Source organism: Athene noctua, chromosome 4 (genome assembly GCF_965140245.1).
Source record: "Athene noctua chromosome 4, bAthNoc1.hap1.1, whole genome shotgun sequence".
Classification (NCBI taxonomy): Eukaryota; Metazoa; Chordata; class Aves; order Strigiformes; family Strigidae; genus Athene; species Athene noctua.
Window position 1 is genome coordinate 25,062,745 of NC_134040.1, and position 27,297 is coordinate 25,090,041.

The 27,297-nt window shown below is 35.2% G+C and overlaps 1 protein-coding gene across 1 annotated transcript in view; it reads right to left on the reverse strand.

The window, feature by feature from the left end:
• The window catches only part of ARAP2 (ArfGAP with RhoGAP domain, ankyrin repeat and PH domain 2), a 134,883-nt gene that overhangs the window by 51,275 nt on the left and 56,311 nt on the right, over window positions 1-27,297 (reverse strand). Inside the window, exons 9-18 of the mRNA XM_074903800.1 lie at window positions 26,366-26,481; window positions 25,033-25,232; window positions 24,192-24,277; window positions 23,302-23,484; window positions 21,660-21,834; window positions 19,968-20,102; window positions 15,030-15,174; window positions 12,566-12,668; window positions 11,730-11,928; window positions 7,576-7,639 (exon numbers count right to left, since the gene is read on the reverse strand). Of these exons, the coding sequence (XP_074759901.1) occupies window positions 7,576-7,639; window positions 11,730-11,928; window positions 12,566-12,668; window positions 15,030-15,174; window positions 19,968-20,102; window positions 21,660-21,834; window positions 23,302-23,484; window positions 24,192-24,277; window positions 25,033-25,232; window positions 26,366-26,481 (1,406 nt within the window). The remainder of the gene's footprint in view (window positions 1-7,575; window positions 7,640-11,729; window positions 11,929-12,565; window positions 12,669-15,029; window positions 15,175-19,967; window positions 20,103-21,659; window positions 21,835-23,301; window positions 23,485-24,191; window positions 24,278-25,032; window positions 25,233-26,365; window positions 26,482-27,297) is intronic.

The following is a 27,297-nucleotide window of genomic DNA, read 5'->3' on the forward strand; positions in this document are numbered from 1 at the left end:
TCCACCATACAGACTTAGCCATTCAGCAGCAGAGTAGGAAACACAAATACTTCATTTTAGTGCAGCTGCTTTTTTAAAAAGTCTCTACTTCATGACTTCAAAAGTCCTATTAACCACCATACATGCCTGGCTAGTAGAAACCCTCAGCCCCTCTCTTCCATTAAGAACAATAGTTTGCATAAAGCTCTCAAGTTTTTACAGCAAAATGAGCGTGCCTAATTCAATACTGTCAACCATTTTCTGAAGACCTGTCAGAACAGATATCCTACATGGGCGGTTCTCAACCAATGGCTTCCAAAGCAACATATCACTCCAACATCCTCCAGTATTGCTGTAGCCACAGAGAAGAATTGAAAAAGTCTGAACTGACTGGAAGAGAGTCTGACAGTGCACGTTACACTATCCCTTTAGAACTATTATTCGCAGATCAGCAGAGGTTAGGACTATGACTTATAAAAGATTTATGGTTCTTCCCAAGACAAGAGATGTACACACATATGCATGTTACTGTGTTTTTATTTTCCCTGCAGAACAGCTGAATTTTCATTACAGTATTATGCAAAAGGATAAATGGAACTCTCAACAGATCATTTTTTGTTATCTAAAGAATTATGAGACGTACAGGAAGCAGCATACTGTAAAGTGAAAATATTATTACTTTTAAACAAGAAAAGGGCAACTCTGCTGTATATCAATGAGTTGGTACCAGAGGAGAAGAGAGGAAATACAGTAGTGCACTGAACTTCAAAGGTAATTTGAATTTATCTATATTTTTCACAGAGATATGAAAGTCTACATCATGTGCCTGTCAATCAACTGTTGTGATATATGAATTAGCTAAACTATGTGACAAAGACCATCTTGTACTCTATGGATCTTCCTATCTTCCCCTCAGTGCATGACATTAGAAAAGAAGTATCAGAACTACCAAGAGATGATGGTCTCCTTGTTTTCTAAAACTTGAAAAGCTGTTGAGTTAAACTCAAATTACAGAGGAAGACGTTACTTAATAATTAACAAAGAAAATGGGATATCTGTTTAAGTAGCAGCCCTATAGCACCAACACTGTCATGAAAGATAAATTGCTAGTAAAAAAATATAAATGTGAAAGAACTTGCTGCTATTATGGAACTCAGTTTGTTCCTAGAAGGTAACTAATTACTTCCCAAAAAATTATTAATTTTGCTTGGTCAAGAAACTCAATCTCAATCTAAAGAAAGTCAAGTTAAGTCAGAGAAGCAATTTTAGCATTTACTACAACACCATAAAAAAGAAGGGAGAAAAGGAAATTAAACCAGTACCAGACACAGTTCAGAATTTAGTCAGTTTACTGTGGAAGTGGCTTAGAAAGCTCATCTCAAACCACAGTATTTTTGACAGAGGGCACAGCCAGCATACATTTAAATTATAAAAACATACAACAATGTAGGAATAAGAAATTTAATCGTTTCTTCTAACACTTTCAGCCAAACATAACAACTTTTTTTCCTACTTGGAAACCATTTGTTGATCTCCATGAACGTGGAAGGTGGTATGAAAACAGTTAACAGCAGAAAAGTAGAACTTTCCTCAAAGCAGAGCAGAAGTCTACAGAACTTCATGAAGTAATAGAGACAACTTTTCAGATCTAGCTTCTGCTTTTCATGTCAATGACATCATCTCTTCCGGTTTTGAGAGAGAGTAGTAATAACAAATACATGTATTTCTCACTGAACTAATTGCTATTATTAAAATATAAAGTTATACTAAATGCAAGGCTTAAGATTAAGCATATAAACTCAGGCTGAAGGGTCCCACATACCACAAAACTGAACAACGTAATGTCAAGAATACTTCTAAGCTTATAGGAGTAACCATGCTTGAAAGAAATTTTACTATAATGTTTACAAAGATCTACCTATCATGCAGACTATCAATTACCTTGCACACTCTGAACTGAAATGCATTCCTACAATATAAATTCAGTGACTTCTACAGTATGTTTATGCATGTGTTACTTCCTCCAGTCCAAAAAATGGATAAAAAGCAGGTACTTCATAACAAATAGTTAGCAATAGTGACTACACAGTGAATAATGGCAGGTTTTGCTTTGTTAAGTGCTTCAGCACATACAGTCCATACCCAAGAAATTAATAATTTATGTACTCAAACAAACAAGAAGGCCCGCCAAGGTAGATTTCTGCCTTAGTGAATTGAGGCAACTGATTGGCACAAATGACTGCAGCAGTTCAAGATCACCTAGTCTCAACATCAAGGAGGCTACTGTTAGCTTTTCAGCTTTATTGTGGACTATCATCACATCCTTCCACAGCAGTAGTCAGACAAATAACATACGTGAGCACACTTAATCGACAACTGTGCAAAGGCTTATCTTTAACCCATCTTGCAAAGTCTACTAGCTTTAGCTATGTCTGTATGCTTTGTTGCACAACTCTGCATTGGGAAAGCAGTGATACTAAGTGATTCTGGGTAAGGGTTGGAGGGAAGAAGGGTGAGAAACAGACATCAGCAGAACTCAGTGCCCGCCAGAAATGTTCAAGTGATTCTAATAATCTGAAAACAGAGGTACCAAGAAGGTATGAGAATGTTATGAAATTATATCAGAATAGTCAAATTGCAACTAAAGCATGGAAATTCCACTAATAATTACAGATATATAACAAAGGTCAGCAATATTTCTTCACAGGATATTAAGGGTCTTATATCTAGTACATCATACTGGAAGCACAAGTCCTTTCATTCCTCTGAGTCTTATGTTCAGGTTATTTCCAGATTCTAGAATTTTGTGTTCATATCTTACTGCTGTAATCAAAGGGTTAAGAAGAAAGCATTGTAATTAATGAACCATCAGCATAGGGAAATTGTGCCAGTATGTAGGGAAGGCTTATTATCTATAATAAGAAAGAGCTAACTACAAGAAAACTGTAGCGGGAAAAAAAAAAAAAAAAAAAAAAAAGCACCATCTGGATTACAGTATGGTCTGAAAACATTCACCTAAGAGAGAGCTTAAATTATTACAGAAAAAAAAAAGGAGAAACTTTTGAAACAGAATAACAGAATTGTCTGCACAACTCTTTTTCTGTAAAGTTTAGAGATTTTGCATTACGTTTTGTATTGAGAAGATATACTTTAAAATTACTCTATACAGATGTTTTCAGACACCATTCCTCTCTTCAGTGTACAGATCCCTCTGCTGGCTTCTGTTGAACTACCCCAGGAGTAGCTTCTTCCCCTATCTACTATGCAACTTCTGTTTGGATGGCAACGAGAGAGCAAGTATCACCAGTCACTTCAGGAATTTTACAAATAGGAGAGATTAAAGGGGAAAAAAACTGAATATGAAGCAAATCAGAGGACATCTCTGTGTGGCAGAGAGAAGCATCAGATGCAGAAATCTGGAAAATGCTTTGCCATTTCTAGCAAAAAGTCAAGAAGCATTTTAACTATGAAAGCAGAATATAAGAGAGGGGGGATGACCATCTGATTATGGCATAAGAAAACAGTGTTGTGAGAAGTCAGGATTTCCAGCTGGGTTGGAGATAGTTCTAACAGGTTGACAATATGTTCCAACAGAGATCAGAGTGCAGGAAAATTTCAACAGGTGCTACACAAGGGAGGGTGTTGCTCTCTAATTTACTTCAGCAAAGATACCCAAAGACAAACATAAAATAACTTTAAGATCTGAAAAAAATAATCTAGAATTAGAGCAAGTTTAGGATTATTGTGAAAATTTAGGAAGTACACTGATCTTAAAAATATCCAACAATCTTCAAAAGAGAAAGTCTTTTTGCTTTGAAAATGTTTTAGCCTGGTTCAGTCTCTCATGATATGCTATTACTTTGAAATGTATAATTACAACCTCTTAATTCTGAGGTGGTGTCTTCTTTTGCTGAATGTGTCAGAGAATAAATGAACACCAAGTTGCTAAGTAGAAAACAGGGTACAGGAAGCGGCTGGCGGGGGAACAGGGGCAGGAGTGGACTTGTGCTGGGTTTGTGTGGCTGGGTTTTTGATAGCGGGGGAGGGGGCTACAGCAGTGGTCCCCTGTGAAAAGCTTCTCAAAGCTCCCTTGGCTCCCAAGTCAGACCCATCACCGGCCAAGGCTGAGCCAATTAGTGATGGTGGCTGCACCTCTGTCATGACATATTTAAGAAGGGCAATCTGGGAGGAGGAGTTGGAGTTGTGAGGAGGACACCTATGTGAACACCAAGGTCAGTGGAATAATGAAGGAAGAAGAGGAGGAGGTGCACCAGAACAGAAACCCCCAAACTGCAGCCTGTGGTGAGAGGGCAGGCTGTGCCCCTGCAGCCCATGGAGGTCCATGGTGGAGCAGATGCCCACTTGCAGCCCGTGGAGGACCCCACGCCGGAGCAAGCGGCTGTGCGTGAAGAAGGCTGGGACTCCGTAGAAAGAAGACCCCACTGATGTAGTTCAGTGCTGGGAGGACTGCAACACGCAGGAGGCACCCATGTTGGAGCAGCACGGGAACAGCTGCAGCCAATGGGAAGGACTCACATCAAAGAAAATTCATGGAGGACTGTCTCCCGTGACAGAGACACCACGCTGAAGCAGGGAAGAACACGAGGAACCCTCCCTCTGAGGAGGAAGGAGCATTGAACTGACAATAACCCCATTCCCTGCCCCGTGCAGCACTGTAGAAGAAGAGGTAGAGAGCAAAGAGAAATGAGCCCAGGAAGAAGGGAAGCATTGGGGGAAGTCTTTTTAAGATGCGGTAATGCTTCTTACTGTCCTACTCTGTCTGTTAGGTGTTGTTGCTGTTAGTGTTTGAATTAAAGTGATGTTCTTTTTCTTCCCCTAATGAATCTGTCTTTTGCCCCTGACCATAATGGGTGAGTCATCCTTTCATGTTCTTATCTCAATTCCTGAGTCTTTTTACTTTATCTTCTCCTTCCTGTTCCTGAGGGGGAAGAGGTGAGTGAACAGCTGCATGATGCTCAGTTTCCCTCTGGGCTCAAAACATAACAACTGTATCCATAGCTAAGATACTTCAGAAAAATCTCACGGGACTTTTGGTAGTATTCTTTCTGAATTCTTGTATTTTATACAAGCTGGATAGCATTATGTACCTTGCAGACCAAAATCAATTGTAAATGCTTCCTCTGAGTAGTTATGAATCAGATGAACATTAAATTTATGTACCCCATGAATTTAACATACACATAAATTTATTAAATATTTCGAAGGTCCAGAATTCTTAGATTTATTACATTATAATTATTTCAGCACTAAGACCTGGAAGTTTTTATAGTTCTGAAACTGTTTACTTGCATATGAAATCACTCTTAAGTCAGTTTGTAACAACCTAAGTCATTTTTTGCCCACAGTAGCCAATGAAAAAAGTGTCAAAGTAAAAGATATATGATACATGAAATGTATTATTTTCTCTATTTAATCAATTCAATAACTGAGACTTGGAAAAAAAGGTAAACATATCTGTAAGTAATGGGAAGGTAGTTTGAAGTCAGTAACAAAACCAACAGTACAGTAGTACAGTATGACCTTACTCAAGGTGTTTTAAGCATTTCTTCTAACAAAATTTAGCAAGATATTGTAAGACACTGACCACATTTATTTCTTTATCCAAAGAAGGGGGGTGATATTTTGGTTTTTTTCAAACTTTTCTTAATTCTGGAAAAATCTTGTTTTGTTTCATTCTTGCAATACCAATACTTTCTTTTTTTTTTTTTTTCTATCATTTACCCTGTGTTTTAAGTGACTAACAAATCAACGTGAAAGTTGTCAATAGATGATTATACAGGGTCTCTTCCAAGTGATCATCAATCTATGCCAAAGGTGGCATTAGACAAGCACTGCTATAAAATAACAGACAAATAGGAAAACCTAGAAAGTATGATGCATTATTTTGTTGATGCTGATGACGTCTCTAAGGTATTAATTAATTTATCTGAGGTGTGAAGGGGCAGAAGGAGGATTGCTGGTTTTGTTTCCATTTACAATAATTGAGTCTAAAGATGAGGATGATTTTATACTTAATCATTTTCCACACACATATATTAAATTTCTTATCACTGCAAGATGCAATATCATGCAACTGTGCTGAACACCTGGATAGTTTGGGAGTAATATCCTAAGCAAGAATCACTATGCCAAAGCATATATACCCATATGGCTTTTATGGTTAAGATAATGTGAACCCTATGCATTTAAATGCTTTATGGCAGACTACAGTGAAGAAAAATTAAACTTATTCATGGCCACCATAAATCAGCCAGTGCCCCCATTGAAGTTATTTCCAAATAGTTCAGAATTTCCATTGAATTATTAAAGTAGCTCAGCAAAAACCTATCCTCACTTGACATAAATATTATTATGAAAGAAATAATAAAAACTGACTTGGAGCTAGAAGTTTTGCTCAGCACTGATAGCTCTGAAATTAGATGCACAGTTTGTATTCATCTACTGGACTGCATCTTGAATAGGATACCTCTGGTTCCCTGGTTGCTCTATGCACCTTACTTAATGCTGAATCTTTCAATATGCTTCTTCAGAAAAAAAAAAAAAAAACACAAACAAAAAAAAACAAAAACAACAACAACAACAAAAAACAAACAAACAACAAAAAAACAACACACAAAAAACAACCAGAAAAAGTGTTTGTTTATGATCTGCATCACCTTACTGAATTCTGGAACTTAAACAGTATCTCAAGAAGAGTTCAATTTCAGAACACACAAGTTACAATGAGTTTCTTTCAGAAGGTTTCTCCAACTCTGAAGAGATGTCAAAGCTATCTGTGTGTTTGGTTTTTTTTCCCCAAACAGAAAAACAATCTTCCTTTATTAACCTATTTTGGGCTGTTACAAAGACTGTGTAAACACTGCACCACTTCTTACACAAACGTTTGCCCAATAATCTACCACAGAAATAAAAAAACCTCCAACCTATTACAGAATAAAAATTATTTTTTATAATATTACTTTAATCTTTAAATTTGTATCCACATATAAGGCAGAAATACCCTATCTGACTTCAGGTTTCAAACTCCCATATCACCCTATTTGACAGAGTCATCTCAGCAGAGTATTACCTACTTGGGAGCAGATATGGATCACGCTTGCTTCACAAGTATGTTTTTTTTCTACCTAGTATGTTGTTAACTGAGATCAGACATAACAGTAAGACTAACCAGGGGGCTCACACATACTTTCTCAATCCTGACCTACATAGATTGAGACACTGAATTCTGGGAAGTGATAAAAAAATTGAGAACTAAGTGGTAAATGCTCCAAAGAGGTACTCTTTCTTCAGAGGGTAGAAGTTAGGTCCTTTTGAAGAAACTGCTATTGGCAGACTAATCTGACTGGGAATAATTTTCTCAGTGGGAAAACTGCTTTTAATTAAGCAATACTTGTTAGCATTTCCTAACACAGACATAAAACATAATTAATACACAAAGACTTTCCCTCCTTTAAAAAGTCTGCAAATTTTCCCTCTCTAGCAACTGCAAGTGAAAAAGCTCCATGACTGATCAGCAAGAATTCTAAGACATCAATATCAAAGCAGATCAAAGCTTCATTCAGATGGGAAATTTACCTTCCTTTTTCAACGAGCAGCAGGACATCTATTTTCTCTCCATTTTGCATCACACTACTGATTGCTGAAAAGAAAATACATACATATTCATATGATCTACACAGACACATACATATAGACACATACATGATGCACATATAAACATTTTTTTTCAGTTATCTTCAGTGACAAAAGGAGCATGGAATTCTTAAACATTTCAAATAAAGAACACTGCTGATAATAGAAACAAAACTCTACAAAATACCACAACACACAGTTACAAGAAAACTTAATAGAGAAAATTATAAAGAGAAGTTAAACAGGTGCTTTTTAATGTGAAAACATGCTACAGTGTTTTATTATATTAAAATCAAACTTGTAAACAGAAGTTTTAGAAGACATAATGATTCAGAAGTAAGATGGATTTCTGAATCCATTCATTTACTTGAAACCTAATGGCTGCAGATATTTACAGTAACATAACATGAGTTGTATGTTATATAGTGAAGGTCACTGACACCCTTCTTTATGTTGTCTTATGATATTCCTGTTTAAAAAAGCTCCCTGAAAAACACCTAAACTATACATAATACAGAAAATACATGTGAATAGTTTTAAGAAACTGCTTATAAAACTATACTATGCACTGTACTAAAAAAAGCTAAATTAAATGTAAGCTGTTTACTAATTAAAAATTCTTAAAAGTTAATTCTTTTGAAGTTTAGGTTTTATAGATAATTCACACCTTATCTCAACTAATTCCCAAAGACAGTAAAGTCCTGAATATCAATGAACCTCAATAAACATATTCTGATGCATGCTATATGATGGGTTTGTATCGTATACTCCTTGCCTCATTTACTGAGGCAAATATCAAGAAGGTAAGTGACTACATATACTTCCACTGACGATTCATTGTTTTGCAAGTTTCAGTTACACAATTCAGTCTTAACAGTGCAGCAGATTTAATTTGCAGAAATGAAAGAAAAGAGTATAGATATAATATAATGTCAAGAAATACAATTCTGTTATACAACTTATATTTAAAAATCAAACCAATCAAAACCAAAATTCAACTACAACCTAAATGTGTGTTTTATTTCAATGCAGAGGTAAACCCATCTGGGCTGCTGAACTATGACAAGATATTGCTGCTTGGGTTGATTGTTAAAGTACATCATGTAGATGCTCATGTACCCAAGAGTCGAGCTGCTGAAGAACATCAAAACAACCATCAGGTGGAACAGGCTGCTAAGACTGAAATGGCTCAGGTGGATCTGGACTGGCAACACAAGGATGAATTATTTATAGCCCATGACTCCTCAGGCCATCAAGGAAGAGATGCAACATATAGATGGGCTCGGGATCACAGGGTGGACTTGACCATGGACACTGCTGCACAGGTTATCCGTGAATGTGAAACATGCACTTCAATCAAGCAGGCCAAATGGCTAAAGCCTCTTTGTTATGGAGGACAATGGCTGAAATATAAATATGGCAGACTGACTATACCAAACTCCCACAAACCAAGCAAGGCAAGTGCCATGTGCTTACAATGGTGGAAGAAACCACCGGATGCCAGGAGACATATCCCCTGCCCCACACCACAGCCCAGAACACCATCCTGGGCCTTGAAAACAAGTCTTATGGTGGCATGGCACACCAGAAAGAATTGAGTCAGACAATGGGGCTCATTTCCAAAAAAATCTCATAGACATCTGGGCCAAAGAGCATGGTATTGAGTGGTTAGATCATGTCCCCTGTCATGCACCAGCCTCTGGGAAAACTGAACAATACAACTGTCTGTTAAAGACCACACTGAGAGCAATGAAGGGTGACACCTTCAAACACAGGGGTAGACATTTAGCAAAAGCTACCTGGTTAGTCAACACTAGGGGATCTGCCAATCAAGCTGGCTCTGCCCAATGAAAACTTTTATATACCATAGGAGGGGATAAAGTCTCTGTAGTGCATATGAAAAAATATACTGGGGAAGACAGTCTGGGTTATTTCTGTCTCAGGCAAAGGCAAACACATCCATGTGATTGCTTTTGCTCAATGACCTGGCTGCACTTGGTGAATGATGTGGAAGGACGGGGAATTCCAATGTGTACCTAAAGGGGGTTTGGTTCTGGGTGAAAATAGACAATGATTTGTATTGTATAATATTAATTGCTATATAATACTGTATATCATCACTACTATGGCTGCTATATGCCATATCAACAGTATTTCATTAAAAATTACCCAGATTAATGAAGAATGAATTTTGATGAGAATGGGCAAAGTGCAGCAATGATAGGACCAGACAAGAACAGCAGTAATGAAACTGGAACTGGCTTCAGCATGCAACAATGCAACATGACACACAATCTTTCCTGCCCTGAAGGACTACAGATAGAGCTTAAAGTCATGACCTAAATGAACTCAACAGACATTTTAGAGGGATGACCCACAGACTAAGGGAAGGATATATGTGTGTATATATCAAAAGACAGGAAAGGATGTATTGGAAAGTGTGGGACCTGGGCATGACATAAATGATATAGAATAAGGGGTGGATATTGTCCTGGTTTTGGCTAGCACAGAGTTAATTTTCTTCTCAGTAGCTGTTACAGTGCTGTGTTTCGGATTTGGGATGGGAGTAATGTTCATAACACACTGATGTTTTAGTTGTTACTAAATTGTATGCAGTTGCTAAGTTGTTGCTAGTTGTATGCAGTGTTTACATTAACTCAAGGACTTTTCCCCTTCTCAGACCACCCCACTAGCAAGTAGGCTGGGAGGCACAAGAAGCTGGGAGGAGACACAGCCAGGACATCTGACCCCAAGTGGCCAAAAGGATATTCCACACCATATGACATCATACTCTGTGTATAAACTAGGGGGAAAGCTGACCAAGGGATGCTGCTCGGGAACTGGCTGAGTATTGGTTGGCTGGTGGTGAGCACTGCATTGTGCATCATTTGATTTGCATATTCTAATTCTTTTACTACTATTATTATTATTTCCCCTTCCATTTCTGTCCTATCAAACTGTCTTTATCTCAATGCAAGAATTTTACTTTTTTCCCTGAATTTTCTCTCTCATCCCACTGAGAGAGTGGAGGGATTGAGCAAGCAGCTACGTGGTGTTTATCTGTCTGCCTGCTTAAACTACGACAATTTGAGATATAAATAGATTTTGGATGCTCATATGATTAGGGTAGGAGCAATTACAGTTGAATTATCAAAACTAATATCAGAAACAGTTCTCCTACTGCCTAACTTTTTAATTCCGAATCAAGATCAAAAAGTATTCACAAGTTAAAAATAGCTAGAGGCATAAAAATACCCCTGATTAAAAACCACCTTCACAGCAAATGCAAGGCGGCAGTAAATAAACAGTAGAAAGCCCAATGGCATTTAGGCAAGTTCCTGCAAAACAGTACACAATCTGACAGCAGTTACAAAGAGGATCATCAATAAAGAGCTAAATTGTCTTCTCTATGTTCCTTTAATATAAAATCTCAAATTATTTCTTCTTTTCTACATAACATATTGCCTTGTTCAATATAAAAACAAATAGGGCAGATATGCTCAAAGAAGATTCAGAGAATAATTGCAGACAATGATAGAAAACTGGTCATAGAAGACCATTTGTATAAATATACTTATTTTTCCACATCATGATATTGAGCAAAGAATATTTTTAGTATGAGATAAAAATAAAAGTCTATGTCTGTGAAACAGTTTTCCAAGACAATTATTATTTTTCAGTACATTTGAGTATTTTAAAACTAGTCCTGTCAATCATCTCAAGAACACATTCTACAGTGAGTTTTTCTGCCCTGTCAAAAATATGAGACAATAATCCCAAAAGGTTATATGTTATTATTCAATTCTGTACTCTCGTAAGAAAGATACTGCTGCAAGTGGAACAAAAATTGTCTTCATTCATTATGAAGCTGTGAAAAAGCCTCTCCAGCATGTGCCACTAAGTAGGGGAAAAAATCCAAGATAGAACTTTATCAACTCCATATTCAGAAGAGAGTTGGAAGAGCATCTGGCTCATGCAAAGGAATAGTTACTGAGCTCCCTAATGTTTTTGACTTTAAATGTAATAGAAATGTCCTTAACAGTGAAATAATTCTGTACAGTATTTCCAGACTTCTAGATGTTAAACAAAATTCTTACTTAGTTCTTGCAATCTCCTTAGATATATGGAATCTTCTTCAGCATTCTTGATTTCAAGACAAAAATAAAGGCTTGACTTCTCTATAGCAAACCAGCCTTTTCTCCATTGATCCAGGTTCTGGCAATCTTTGTAGTATAGCTGTCCAATCAGGTCACAGTCTCTCTCTAATAAACATTCAGCCACAGGGGGAACAAAATGCTACCAAAGAAAATGGGGTGAGTCAGATGAAGAAAAAAAACCCTCTTCCCCTAAAAAAAAAAATCAAGACATGGCAAATCTATAAGATTCAAGGATGAAAGCCACAATAAAAAAAAATAAGACTTTCAGATTTATCATTCATAAACCAATATATACACTAAATTAAAATTATAAAATCAAGTATAACATATTTTTTCCATTCATACACCACAATTCAAACATTTTTGTTTTTTAAACTAAAATTTGTTTAATTAATAATGTGATTATTAGCATTTGGTACTGTATAAAATACAATACTGCTTTATGAATTCTGCTTCAGCAAATGACAGAATTGGAACCATAAACAACTTCGCTGAAATAAACTCATACAGTATATGCCTTTATACTAGAGAACCTTTAACATATTCTTTAAGGTCAGCATTAAAATATTACTTCAATACCTTTTCCATTTTATTTTATTATCTTATTTCAAACATTAAATCACAGGAGTTATTTCTTCCTGAACAGAAGAAACCTTTACACACAAGCTTAATCAGTATTCATCAAGAATGGCTTCTTAGAGGATTTTAAGCTACCAATGACTATTCTTTGTGCAAAGGCTTCTGGCCTAACTGGAAAAGATAATTATCAGTATTACCTTTGCTATTGCCCGAGTCCATTTTCTTTGTGAATATGCACTTTCAGCTCCAAATAGAAAAACACGTTCTGACATTAAGTAGATTTCAAAAGTAAAGATGTCCCTAAAGCAAGCAATGGAAAAAGGCAGCTGTATTTAGTCTTCATAACAGTAGACACACAAGGGTCCCATTTCTCTCTCTACTTTCTCATTATTTCACATCTATGGAATGGAATCCATCTGCATTTCTCCTCCAATCTTACAAGCACAACCCCACTAATAACAGATTATTTTATAACACAACATGATTAAAGTGCTTTTCAGGTCAATAATACAAGGTTAGAGACTACTACATAATAGTTTTTTCAGTAATTTTGAAATTAATAAAATGTTTACATATAGTCATTAAAATTCACAGGTAATTTTTTGGTTTTGCATGTTAATGTGATTTCAGCAAGTATATTTTTGTGATGAATTCAAAAAATTTTGGTTAGGTTTAACATAAGGAGACCAACTTACTGAATGAGAAGTTGGAAACAAGGTACCACAGAATCACAGAAATCTTGGTTCAAAGGGACTTTTAGGTGTCACTTGGTTTAATCACCTGCTCAAAGCAGAACTATCACTAACCATAGATCAGAACAGCAATGAAAAGCCTTGAAAACCTTTGAGGATGAAAACTACTATTTTTCTCAGCAAGCTGTTCCTGTTCTCCACCACCCTTTCTAATGAAGAGGCTTTTCCTATCATCCAGCCTGAATCTCCTAAAGTGAAATGTGTGGTCGCTGCCACTCTTTGTATCACTTGCCACCGCCAAGAAGAGTTTGGTTCTGTTGTGTTTATGACTACCCTTTGAAGCTGCTGTAGCTCAAGAAGTTCTTAAAAGTTTTGGGGGTGTAGTTCCTGGGTGTTTTATTTTTAAAATGTATACCATTATTTGAACAGATGGACCCTGTTTTTCCATTTTTAACTGTCAAATAATAAGAATAATAAAAGAAAAAAAAAAAAAGCAAACCAGTTGAAATTGGTGTGGAATTTGAAAAGTAAATATCTTGTTGGACTTACGGTCACTCTTTAACTTACAAATTATGATTCACCAATTTATAGTATGATTTCATTTGTGACCTCTCCCTAGAATACAAATAGATGTGCTTTTTCCTTTCAGTGCTGGAGATTCAACTAAATCTGGAGAATGGAATATGAGTCAGTTCTCTCATTTTCAACAACTGCTTTGAAAACTATATGTAAATACTTAATTCTGACTAATAAAATAGACATTTTAAGGACCAATTGTTTCGTTACATGAAATAACAAATCTAGAGAAGTTCCTCACTTTTATGAGAATTGCGTAGTTTTCTACCCATTTGCAGGTAAATCACAGCAGGAAGCTAGTCATTCCCTAAAAGTGAAGTATTCAGCCAACATGTTTTCATTTAGGTATTATCCTGAAGTGGAACCATTTGGAGAACTAGCAGGCAACACGTTAGATTTGATGACAAAAGAAGTGGTATTTTTCTTTTTTCTGGATATCACAAAGCTACGCTACTGCAGAACTGTGAAGGCCATCTCCACTGTATTTTATAGATGATTGAGGCATCACTATGTTTCAGGATTTCTCCCCTCTGAACTCCCTTTACCTCTGTAGTAGCTAAAGTCCTTTCTTCCCATTACCCTTTCTAGAAGCTTACTGAATAGGCTGTTTTCTCTGCAGACACTTTTGATCTGTAACTACATGCATTACAGTATTATACTACATGTAGAAAGATCTTGCTATTTTATGTACACACACATAAAGGAATTTAAAAGGAAGTCTTATGGAGTTTGTTAGACAGATCCAAATTAGAGTTTAAACAAAAATGTTGTCCTAGTAACAACTACCACTGAGATGCAACTCAGATTGAGCTCAATCTCCATGTGCTGTTTTTAATGTATATTAAGAGAGTTATAAAAGAAAAACAAGACCCCAAAAAAAAGTTGGTATCTTCAAACTAACACAATGTTCAACACAGTGTCCTCAGCTGCAGGACAAGGAATCGGTTTCAAAGACAGATAGATCTGTGACCAAAACCAAAAGCATTGTGGAGAACTCTAATCTACTGTATTATTATAAGGAAGAAACAAAGCAAGTGTTTTGTCTTGAGGCAGAGGTCAATCCCAGAAAGAAAAATTAGTATTAATTGTTCAATTTATCATCATGTAACCTTTTAAGCACTGAGAATATACATTACAGTTTTAATAAGAAACAGATGTATCTAATTTATGCTGCCCTTTTAAATTACCCTAACATTTTCATTATATCACTATAAAAAACTAAAATCCCCAAATACCACTTAACACTTATTTCTTGAAGTTAACATAAAACAATTCAGCTTTTTTCTAAATTGCATATTCAAAACTGAGGAACAATTGAAGAGCTCTGAAAACCCAGAATAAAATCTTTGAAATACCTGTGTCTGTTTATTGAAATATTAATTTTGGAACCTACCCTCTATTTATAAAGAAGTCTGACTTGTGCATTACAAGACAGATAACTTCACTGATGTCAATCATACCACTGGGAGTGGTAGTTTTATCATTTTCATAGTAGCTTAGAAAGCCACTTTCCAAAGTGCACCATCTTCTGTTGCAATCTGTGAATAAAGAAATAATAGAAATTCAGTTGGCATAATAATAAAAAAATACCTCTTCTATAGAAATTGCCTCACAGGATGCATAGTCTGTTGTAACAGTAATACATTTATGATGAAATCTCAGTCGCATTGATTTCAGAGGGCCAGGAATTCAAAGTCTGTGCTGATACTACTTAATCTACAGAAACTCTAGCACATGCTAATTTAAGAAAAGAGTATTTCAAATATAACATGAGTATATTAAATCATTTCATAAGTTAACTTTACCATTTTATAGGGCTTTTACTTCACTTGCTGTGGAACTTGATGGAGGAAGAGTTAGTACTCTCATGTTACATTTTTGCAGAACAGAGTTAAGAAAGCAAAAAGGAAAGACACTATAAAGGTAGAAACATTGAAAGCTACAAGAACAATACATTCTGACAGGAGCTGATAGCAAAGTGAGCGAGTGAATGAATATGCAGTAGCAACGAAGGGCTACTCTTTCTTTCATGTTACTGGAACTAGAGGCCAAAACCAAGTCAATCTGTTTTCCATTGATTGGTAAGGCTTGGGTGTCCACTCACTGTCACAGGATCAAGAAAAACAATTTAAGCCTTTCAAATAGTCTAGAAAAAACAGTGTCATACATGCCAGAACTTGTATCCACTGCACACTGCACAAAGAAAACACTATCAGAAATCATGTTATTTAGCATTATTAGTTGAGTTTTTTAAAATATGCTACCAAAATAGTAGAGGATGACAAACTGAAGAACGGAAAAACTAACAGCACATCAGTGGTTGAGCTCAGTTCTCTGCTGATGCAGGCCGAAGTGCCAGGTAGTAATGATATTGTACAGAATTTATTCCTATATATTGAGGGGAGATAAATGGATACATAGTAGACAGGTGGTATCTATAGCCATTTCAGGATGGTGTGTTCACATTAGAATGAATTGAAGATCTCTCTTGTTGCGATTCTCACATATACCTGGCAAGGGTAAATTCATTTAGCAACACTAGCATACAGAATGCTAACATTTGTAGGATGCTTTCAACATGCAACAATTTACAGTTGTTGAGCATGGTTAAATTACCTAGTTAAAAATTCTATCTTCAAATAACTTTGAGAAGATATATTGGCGTATCTAGTAATTGCCATCTATACTTTAGGAAAAAAAAAAAAAAAATGGTGGGGGAAAAAATCTGCAGAACAACTTAAAAGTATTATTGGGCATATTTAAGACCAAATGTCTGCTCCCTCTTATGAACATAAAATATGAATGCAGCACATGAGATAGCATATTAATGACTATTTGCTACTCAAAATATTCATGCATTCATTCTAGCTTACATCTAGTTCTTAGAATATAATTTGAAGTGCATCTATTGCCACCGCTGCAGGCCCAAAGTGAAAATATTGTTAATTTCTACAGTCATAAAACTCCTATACAGCTGCAAATATTTTGGTATTTGTTAGAATTTGGTAAAACAGCTCTGGAAAGAAACCACAAAAATCGAGTGAAAAAACAAAAGTATTGTAGTTGACCAATATTTACTTAGTACATCATCTGATATTTCATCCAATTAGTTTTTCTGCTATCTCTGTTATACATGTTTAATAAATATTTTGGTACTATTTTATCATTACTTAATTTGTATCATGTTACTTGCTATCTAGTTCTATCTAAATACACGTTTTAAATACTAAAATAAACATATGAGGTTTGAAAATGTATAGGTTTACAGGAGTTGAGCACCAAACTTACAGATTTTGATTACTTAGGGGTTTTTGTCTCCCAGCTTTTCCCCTCCCACCCCCCAAAGGCTATTCTACAAAATAGCTCACTGCTTCAATTTTCATTAAACTGTTACAACTCTCAAGAACAATCTTGGAATATCAAGGCTTTTAACAGGGCCCCATAAAACCTTTTACACTAAAAACAGAAGGAAAAAAGAATCAAACCTGAGCCACTAAATCTCTAACCTTTACTTTTTGATACACTGTATCAGAATAGCAGCAGTGTTTGAGCTCTCTTCCTGCTGATCATCAACAGATGTTAATTAGTAACTTTCCTCAAAAGTTAAGCACCCCTGGTGAAGCCACTGATGCTGCTATAATAAGAAGTACACACAAAGTTGGCTTACTCTCTCCTGCACTAACTGAAACACACATAATGAAAAGCTGGACTGTATTTCCAGGTGTTCCACCTGGTTGTTATAAAACCTGGGCCCAATTCATAGCACTGAATGATTTCTTGAGTGTCCTTTTACCATTAGGGCTCAGCCCAAAAAGGGATAAATGTTCTCTGTGACAACAAACACAGCACTTAAATTTTCAGCCCTTGGCACTAAAAGCAAGGCTGACAACTGCCTCAGAGATTTGTAACACTGAGGAAGAACTTAACTCTAGTTTAATGGTCAGACAGCTTAAGAGGATTCTGGCTTGCAGCCCTTTCCACACCTAGCATTAAAAAAAAAAAAAAAAAAAAAAAAAAAATAAAAAAAAAAAAAAAAAAAAAAAAAAAGTCAGTAGATCAAAAGTCCAATGTAGTTTGGGACAGGGCCCACAATTTAGACAAGTGCTGTAAGCCCCAGTGAGAGAATGGTGCTCCCTCTCTGGCCCAGTGAGAACTCAATTTGCAGCAAGTCAGAACTGCTTCAATAGGAGAGCTTATTCCTCTTCTCTAGAACTAAACAGCTAGGTCACTTTTTTGGGTAATGTGACCTTCTTACTTGAATCTTTACAGACAGAGGAGGGATCCGAAACTGTACCTCCCTCACATTAGTACTCTAATCATTAAATTATTTTCTAAAGACAGTAAGAAGGAATTAAGAAATACTACCACCTATTCCCAACAATGTGCAATATGCATATCCCATATTACTTCATATTAAAGAGATTTTATAAAGGTAGAAGCAGTTTTTGATGTAGAGAAAAAAAAATTAACATAGAAGGGGAAAAAAAGGATTACATGTTTTATGTTTTAAATAGCAAAAAACCCCTTTTGTCATAATACTTCTTACACATGGCTGAGATATATTATTGCCCTCAGGCAAGAGTAGTTTCTATTTCAAAATTGCAGAGGTTTTTTTGTTGTTGTTGAAAGGATGTTATTATTACATCTTCCTCCCTTGTCCCATTTGTCATTTGTCTTTCTGAACTGCAAATGGTCAGGAAAGCCTGTCTTCCTATGTATCTGTAAAGCACCCATCCCAGAAATATCAGTCCTGACAAACACATGGGTAATTTGCCATTAATGCAAAAACAAAGCAAACAAACACCACGAAAAAAATCCCCCCAAAAAACAAACAGCAGATCATCTACCATCTGCAAGACAATATCACAATTTCAAAGGCCAAAACCTGAGTTGAGGGAAATCTGGTTCTTTTCCATTTACTGTATGTTCCTCCAAGTAGTAAGTGCAATGCTATGCAATAGCCTACAAGGTTTCAAAGCAGCTTCATTTCTGTCCTCTAAAAACTTATGATGGAAGACAGGCAAAATTCACTTGTTTCTTGTCTGAGGGCTTTCTTCATAAATATTTTTAAGGCACTCTACTAGTGATGCTTAATCCTACTGCATCTGCCAAAAAAACACTACAGAAGACAACCTGTGAGCATTTATAGCTAAATCTTGAATCTATACAGGTGTTTACAAACTTATACAGTACTTCTAACATACCACTGTGTTAGAAGAGACAGTAGTATTGCCTTGTATTTGCTCTCTATTTCTATTAGTGAGGTCTTTTTTATTTTTTGTTTGTTTATGAGTATAGATACCCACAGCACAGAAGACAAGGTCTGCACTTAGAGTAAGCAGTAGTGAGGTGTGCAGTTATTCCTTTCCTTTCTGAATAAGCTCAGTGAAGTTTCAGAACAATCCTCAAGGAAGTCCTGTCGAGCAGCTGTCCTCTGCCACAACAGATATCTTTGTTAACAGTTCCAAAGTTGCTGGGAAATGCCTGTGATCAGGCATTAGTTCTGTTCATCACCCAGTGCTTTATCTCCACTAAGGATCTTAAAGGCATACACCATGAGAACATGGATATAATCATACAAAAGTATGTATGTATTGACACAGGATGCCATATCAAGATTTTAGGAGCAATAAACTCAACCATAAATCAGCCCAGATTTTAAAAATCCATATCATTTGTTTGCTTAAGTGGAAGAAAACAAAGGAACACAACTGGGGAGAAAAAGGAAAATAAAAAAAGCCAGCTAAGAAAATTATAATATCTCAAAAAAAAAAAAAAAATCACAGAAGACTGATATACACAAAAAAATCACGTGTATCTACTGTGATGTACACCCATTTTCACCCCACAAAGCTCAGTTTGTTGTAAAGCTGTTGGAAGTGCTCATTTCTACTTGAAATACTTTTAAAATTTGTGAGCTTGAGAAATATCCTAGGGGTTAGCCATTTGGACTCTTACTAAAAAGTCAGTGATACTTTTAAATGATTTCTGGAATATTATAATTTAGATGGAAACTAGTTTTTGACAATTAGTAGCATCCATCTAAATATAATTAAAGTGAGAAGTGTTTCTAAGTGTTTTTTATTTATCAATAACTGTTGTTAACTGAATAATTTTTCAGTAGTTCAGTTTTCCTCTGTCAACCACTGAATAGAGATCAAGACAATCAGTATTTCCTTTATCTGAAAGAGATCAACTGAATCAAAAGGATATGTCATATCAAAGATACTTTATCTTTTAAAAAGTAATGCAACAAGTTAAAAAGAACCAAATTCATCCAAACCATACATATTCATGTATTATTCAAATGCATAAAGTAAAAGTGAAATACCTTCTTTTAATTTCTTCTCTGTAAGCAGCTTAGCATTATTAGAAGAAACTTTGTATAAGAATTCACAAAGAAAGGTGGAATGTAAAGAATCTTCAGAGAAACCACTTTCAAAACAAGTATCGTAGTTTGGAAAATCTATTAAAAGACAAAGGAGTAAGTAACATACAGAATTTCAGTTGTATCAGTTATAACCATTTCTCCACGGGTCTTCCTAACTACTTATCTCTAGATACATAGTTGGTTTGTAATATCTTTACTACAACACAGATATATCTTAATGATTTATCTTTAAAATTAAAGTAAAATTCTTACAAATCAAAAGAAAACATTGCTCACGTTTGTTACAACATTGCCATTGTCTACCACTGCTTTCCAATGTAATCTAAAATATGGGTTTCTGGTGTACTAAGCTTTTAGTTTTGTCTCTTATGTATCATACTTCAACAGAAAGGAATTATTTCTCTCGAGGGCTTATCTAGAAGTTTACCACCAACTCTGGCAGCAGACAGACAATGATTTGGAGAATCCCTGACAACTTGCAATGACCTCTCCTTCTCTGAAAAGAACACACACTAGCACCAGCACATTGTGATGCTGCCTTAGCTGGAAGCTAAAAGTAGAAAAGACAGAGCCAAGACAAGCAAACCTCTCTCTGTAGCCTTAGGACTACTTGAGAGCATAGTTAGCAAAAACCCCATAGCTGCATGTTTGCACAGTGATGGAGCTCAACATCCTACAATCCAGTGTCTGGCACTTGTGATAGAGCAATTCTCAGACAAAACTTAAAAGTACCATGTTTGCTCTAGCAAGCCCCAAACCATTCCAGTGTTTCCCACTAAAACTTCTGTTGTTCAGCCCATGCAGTGTTACTTTGCAGAGAAGCACAAGACAATGGAAAGTTGGTCCAGAAGTCTGTTCACAGTGCTGGCTGCTGTATAGTATAGCTTTTTTTTTTTTTTTTTCCTGTGTAAATCTGCGTGTGAACTTTAATTCCCACAACTGCTTCAGATACTGTACAGCCCTTTCAAAATGCAGATACAGGCACATCAATGCTCTGCTATTTATTTATTTATTTGTTTAAGAATAGCTTTCTGTTTTCAAGAACCTCATAACAGTCACAGGCTGCAACCAGAACTGTCAACTTTCAAGGCCAAAGTTTATTGCATGCTCCAAGCTGTAACCGAAGTTGTGATGTGAAAAAGTTTGCTGGGATAAATCACGTTACAGGTTCAAGAGGTGAGTTTTATTTCAGGGGGAAAGTTTGTGAAAAAGCAGGTAGGTCTGTGTGCAGTAGGGATAAATATCAATTTAATTATTTTTTTAAGAAAAAATGAAGCTTCAGATAAATACTTGAGATACATGTTAAATGTCTATACTCATCTTTTCTGTAAAAGCCTGATACTATTGGCAGAACAGACATTTTTTTGTGTTATAAATAAGGGTATGAGGTCTATGAGTCATCACTGTCTTTTTAAATATTTTTTTTAAGTCCTAAACTTGATATCTGAGCAAAATAAAAGTAACTTGTACACAATTACCCTGTTTGCTGAAATACAGTTAACACTGTCACAACTTCCCCTCCGCTATACCACTGTTGTTTCACTCAACACCAATTTTTCTTCTGAATTCCTCCTTCCTTTCCTTTTGCTCAATATAAAATCAGAAGATTAAAACAAAGAGGATTTATCCTACCTGAGAACTTATTATGGTACAGGAATTCCATCTGCAGTCTTTGTCCAGCTTTCTTGGCTAACAGGTATGGAGTACTATAAACAGGGTCTCCAGTAGCACACATAGCATCAGCCCCACTGAACAGCAACATCAGAGTTTCTAGGACATCTTGTTTAACTACGGCAGCACACAGGGCCTTATCATTGAGAGGAAAAATAAGAAGGTTTAAATTAGAAAGTTACTGGCAGCAAGTACATGTAATTTAGATGCAAATCCTTTCACCTCCGATATAGTTCCCTTGCAGTTTCAAGGACCATAAACACTGAGAAATAGCAGGAATCATAAAGTATGGTCTGAATTTAGAAAAAAAAGCAGCAACAACAACAAAAGAAAACCTGAAAACATCATCAACCCAAACCCTGCAAGATGTTGCTGCCACAAATTTCACTTGGAAAGTATAACATGAATCAATACAACTGGAGGGGAAGATTTTGGTGTATATGAAAAATTCCTCCTCATTTTCCTTCATACATCAAACCGCTACAGAAAAAAAATCTTATTATTTCAGACCTTACAAGTTCAACCAAAGAGACAAGATTTGTTCCTTAAACTCTATTACTATGAAACAGACTGAAATTCATAGACAGTTCTTCAAATCTGTGATCACAGTCAATAAGGCAATTATTCTTTAGGGTATCTTGATACTTGATCATCTTCCTTGGGATTTAAAGATCTTGCTGCACCCTAAAACATCAGTCTCCTTTCATTTCTGTATACACGAAGACAGATAAACATAACAAATCTCTTTATCTTTTTCCTTTCAAAATGTTAGTCCAAAACCTTATAACCACAAGTAGCTACACAATTACACTAAACAAATGACATCTCTCTAGTTCAAACCACAATAACTTTTAAATGTTACTGCCTTCCCACAGTCTCTGCAGAGGCTTTCAATTTGACTCATGTAATTGAATGCTTTGGCATTGTAATATATATGCAGTTAAACTCTCCTATATTCATAAACCCTGAACAATCATGAGTCCGAAATCAACAGGTATTAGAAGTCAGTCAAATAGATATCAAAAATTACACAGAAATTGGTAATTATAATTATTGTTTTCCACTTTATAACTGTAAAGAATTTGTATTATATGTGTAAATGGAAACTATGAGAACACACAGTCTTCACCATTAATTTTAGCTTGTTTCCAATTAGCTACAAGCTACTACATAAGTGTACATGAGCTACTTTCACCATTGATAACACTGAATCATCTAATGTACTGGAATGTTAGATGTCAGAGATATAGGATGTGAAAAACACATAACAAAGGAATTTAAAGAACTGAAGTGTGAATCTGCATCCCTAAAGTGTGCATCTGAAGAAAAATAAAGATCCATATTCATTGATGGCTCTGGAAGACATTTACAGGCACCATATATGTACCATAACCTTCTACAGACAAACAAACTGGGAAAACTATGAAGTAAGAAATCATTAAATGAGTCCTGTAAAGGTTCCAAAACAACCTTATTCAATTCTGTGAGAATGTCATTCAGGTTTCTGAATTTCTTTCTCACCAGTTTAACAAGATGACCAAACTGCACACTGATACAATACAATACAAAAGGTATGGTATGGGCTTACCCATTCTAGTATTACCTTATTCAACTGTTCCTTGGTTCTGTAGGCAAAAGGTGATTTCCTGAATTTTCCCTCTTTGTATTTGTGTGTAATGAATGCTATCCTTTTTTCTGCAGGGGCATCCATATGCAGCTCTTCATCTGGAGGAAGATTTCCTGCCCAAAAACTGTTTGCCCTCTTATTTCCAATCATGATAAAGAGCTAGATGATGTGCAAGAAGAAAAATAAGTAAAATAGCATGAAGAATATGAAGTTATCCTATAAATAGTTTTCAGCTGCTAAAAGTTGAAAAAGAAAGTTATTAAAGAAAAGAAAATCACATGCAGGAGACAGAAGCCTCTCTCAGTCACTGCCTATGGTCATCTATAAATGAATAATAAATTCTGTGGTCATCATTTACCATCAAGATCAACTAAATTTTACAAGGCTAACCAGTTATAATATTTCAGCACCTGTTAGAAAATACCAGTAAAAAGTCAGATAAGACTAAGGTATGTTTTAAAGAAAATACTGATGACTCAACAGTCTCTATCAGCACCAGTTTTTAACACCCCAAGCAACGACACTGGTAGTGAGAAGTTTCCTTTCTTTTCCCCTTCCCAATATTGCCCATCATGATTACTTAATCAAATTAAGTAATTACTTAATTTAAAGCATTTTATTTCTTTTTCCAAAAAAAATCTAGATGCTTGGAGATATACAAAGAGAGACTGTATAGATGGTTATCAAAACAAATGAGTATTTTGAATGACACAAAGGTATATCATTCCCAGAAACATCCAGTTTACTATAACAGCAGCATGTTATTTAGCAGTTGTATGTTCAGTTTCCTTGTGAATAAAGCAATAAACAATTATTCATGCAGTAGCTTTCAAGATGAAACAAAGAGTTAGAATATCACAACATACCTCAATAAGTTCATTGCTCCAAATGCTGGCATCCATTTTCAGACTCCGGACCTTTGAATCTCTTGGACCTAAAGATCTGTGCTGTCCTGTAAGTCCAAGAGAATTTTTACTTAACTAAAGCACTTAAATTGGGATTCTCTTCTCTTGAGTTAACAAAAAAATTAATGAAGACAGATTTATTATAATTGCTATTTTTAAAAAAGGGTGGATTTGACATTTGAATATAAAATAAAAGCACAAAAAAAAAAAATAAAAAAAAAGAAAAAAGAAAAATGTGCATTTGGTAGTAATGAATAAACAAAGTAGACTAATATAGAACACTTTTGGAAGGGTTTGTTTTGAAAGAAAGCCTAGAGTTATAAATTATTTCCCTGAATCTACTGCTTCAGCACATATTTAAATATAAAACATGATAGAATTAGATTTTTAGTGATTTCTAAAAAAGCTATCCCTACTAGCAGTAAAATATACCCTGATGTAACAGAATATCCCAAATTGATACACTAAAAATTGTAATACTTTAGCATCCAGGCTTGCAACAGCCAGCCATTTCCCACAAGTGCTACTGTGTCTTAATTTTCACTATCTGTGAAGGATTATTCATCTGAGAGAAACCAAACCTTACAGACTTGTCATGTGAAGTGCTTTAGAATAGGGATGACCTTGGTATTAAAAAAAAAAAAAAAAAAAAAAAGCACTATGTTCACTTTTTGTTTGTCAAAACTTTCACAAGGATGGCACTGCAAAAAATGAAAAAAAAAAAAAAAAAATTAAGGACACACACAGATATGCAAATATGACATTTTGTAGAACTCACACAGTCTGTCATTAATTACTCTACCTGCACACTTCTTACAAATGACAACACAGAGATTGATGGATGCCCAGTCAGGACCGGGAGCTTTACAGTCAGCACAGATCCTGTTGGACTCATTGAACCAAATCTTCTCAGCTACTTCATAATCAGACAGAGTTTCTGCTATCGATTGCTGCAGTGCTTCAATCCAGTCTTGTTTCTCTCTTTCCGACTCTGCTGTAAAGCTGAAACAATTGACTTTTCTGTGTTATTGATCTTTATTTTAAAGCCCAATTAAACATAGTCTGTAGTCTCTCTTATTATATTTACACCCAAAATCACAGTTCAAAAATCTTCCTCTACACAGATATAAATACGAAGATGGAATGTATTATTTTGTATTTTTAATCAATGAAATCTCTGTTTTTATATTCAGTTTTCAACAAAACCACTACTAGCATGAGCTACATAGCTTTTGTAAAGCTCAAGTTACATTCCTGAGTTGCTTTCAACCTTTTTATGTTAGTACATCCCAAATTTAAAACCTGAACTTTAACAAAAGCATAGAATAACCTAAGGAAACACAAAGACATATTTAGGAATAAAAATGGACTTAGCAACTACAACAGCCAAAAATTATTTTCATCTAAATTGATCTTTTTGAAAAATTTTAATAGTAATGAACAAATATCAACATAGTGATGGCTTAAAGAAAGTCAAAGAAGTAGCTATCAATCAGCTAGTCACAGATTCAAATCACTGATCAATACTAATTTGCCTGCTACTCTAGTCAACTGAGAGTGAAAGGAAACTCTTTGCTAACATTTAGCAAGTCTAGGAGAACAAAGTGATTTCTTCTTCTCATGCATTACTGAAATTTCATTTAAGAAACACTACAACACTTTAAAAATGCTTTTATTAGCATATACTTTTATTTTCTTAAAAATCATTACAGGTCAGAGAGCATCAGCCAAAGTGAAACTTTCTACTGATTTCAATGAAGGATTTTTACCAGGTATGGCACGAGTGACACTTTTCAAATAAAATGCTTACTATTAAATGGATGCAACACTATTTCATTACTGCAGTTTATTATTCTTTAACATGGTGTCAGATTAAGTTACTTTTTTCCTCTGCCCTTGCACACGATGTACAAGGAAGTCTACATAAAAATATATATCTTTGCACATAGGTTGTCTACTCAGGGAGGTAACAGATGAAGCACACAGCTAAACAAAAGGAAAAAAAATGCTGAGCATTCTTAATGAAAATATTCCCTTGTCATCCAAACTAGGTAAGTCACTTTAGTATGAAGCAAGTATTTCTTTAGTGTATTAGTTATTGGCATATTTTGTAATGTAAATATTGAAGTTCTCACCTAAAGCTTTTATAAGGAGTAATTATTTCAAAGGATTGCTTTGCAGTCCGATCCACTTGTTTTACATTTGCCACATTCATAGAGATTAAAGTGATACCAAATCCTGTCTTAAAATCCTAGGGAAAAGAAATAAAGGTTCAGGGTTTTAACATTCAAGAATCAAACATGTACAGAACAAGTAAATTAGCATGGTCCAAAAATTGAAGGTCGATAATACACATTTTGGCCACAACACACAAGCTTCTTCTAATTCATTAATGGATAAAAAAACTTATAGTAAATTTTGTCCAAACACTATGCTTCTAATTGCTAGAATGACCTTACTTGATAGTATGAGAAAAAACACACACTATAACTGTTAATAAATGGGAAAAAAAGGTTAAATAACATTGCATTAAAATGTGGATCCAAAACTATGGAAGCATCTAGCTTAAATCATGCTTTGGTGACTAAATAATGTTTATACATCTAAATCCTTCTCATTGACAGCAGTTTTGCCTGTTTTCATACAGACTTTTTTTAAGAAAATATTTTATGTATAAAATTCTTTCTTAAACATTTACATGTTCATGCTTCTGATGTATTACATGAACCAAACATGTCAAATGTATTTTTTAAATGTCCTATATTGCAGCTGAAATAGACAACGGGTTATCTGTGACTTAATTATTAGAAATTCTAAGCATCTGTGCCTTAAACCAGGAGGAATTATTTTTATCCCCTGCATGGAACAATGTACTTAAAAATCAATCTTACATTAACACAGTTGGGAAATAAAATGTTCAGTGAGCTCTTGTGAGGCTCTCTCAAATGCATGAATTTTGGAAAAACTGATAGGCACATATGTTAGTTCTGATCCATCAAAATACCATCAGTATCTTCTTAACCTGATTTAGATGTTCATCTAATAGTAGTCACCTCCAAAAGTTTTA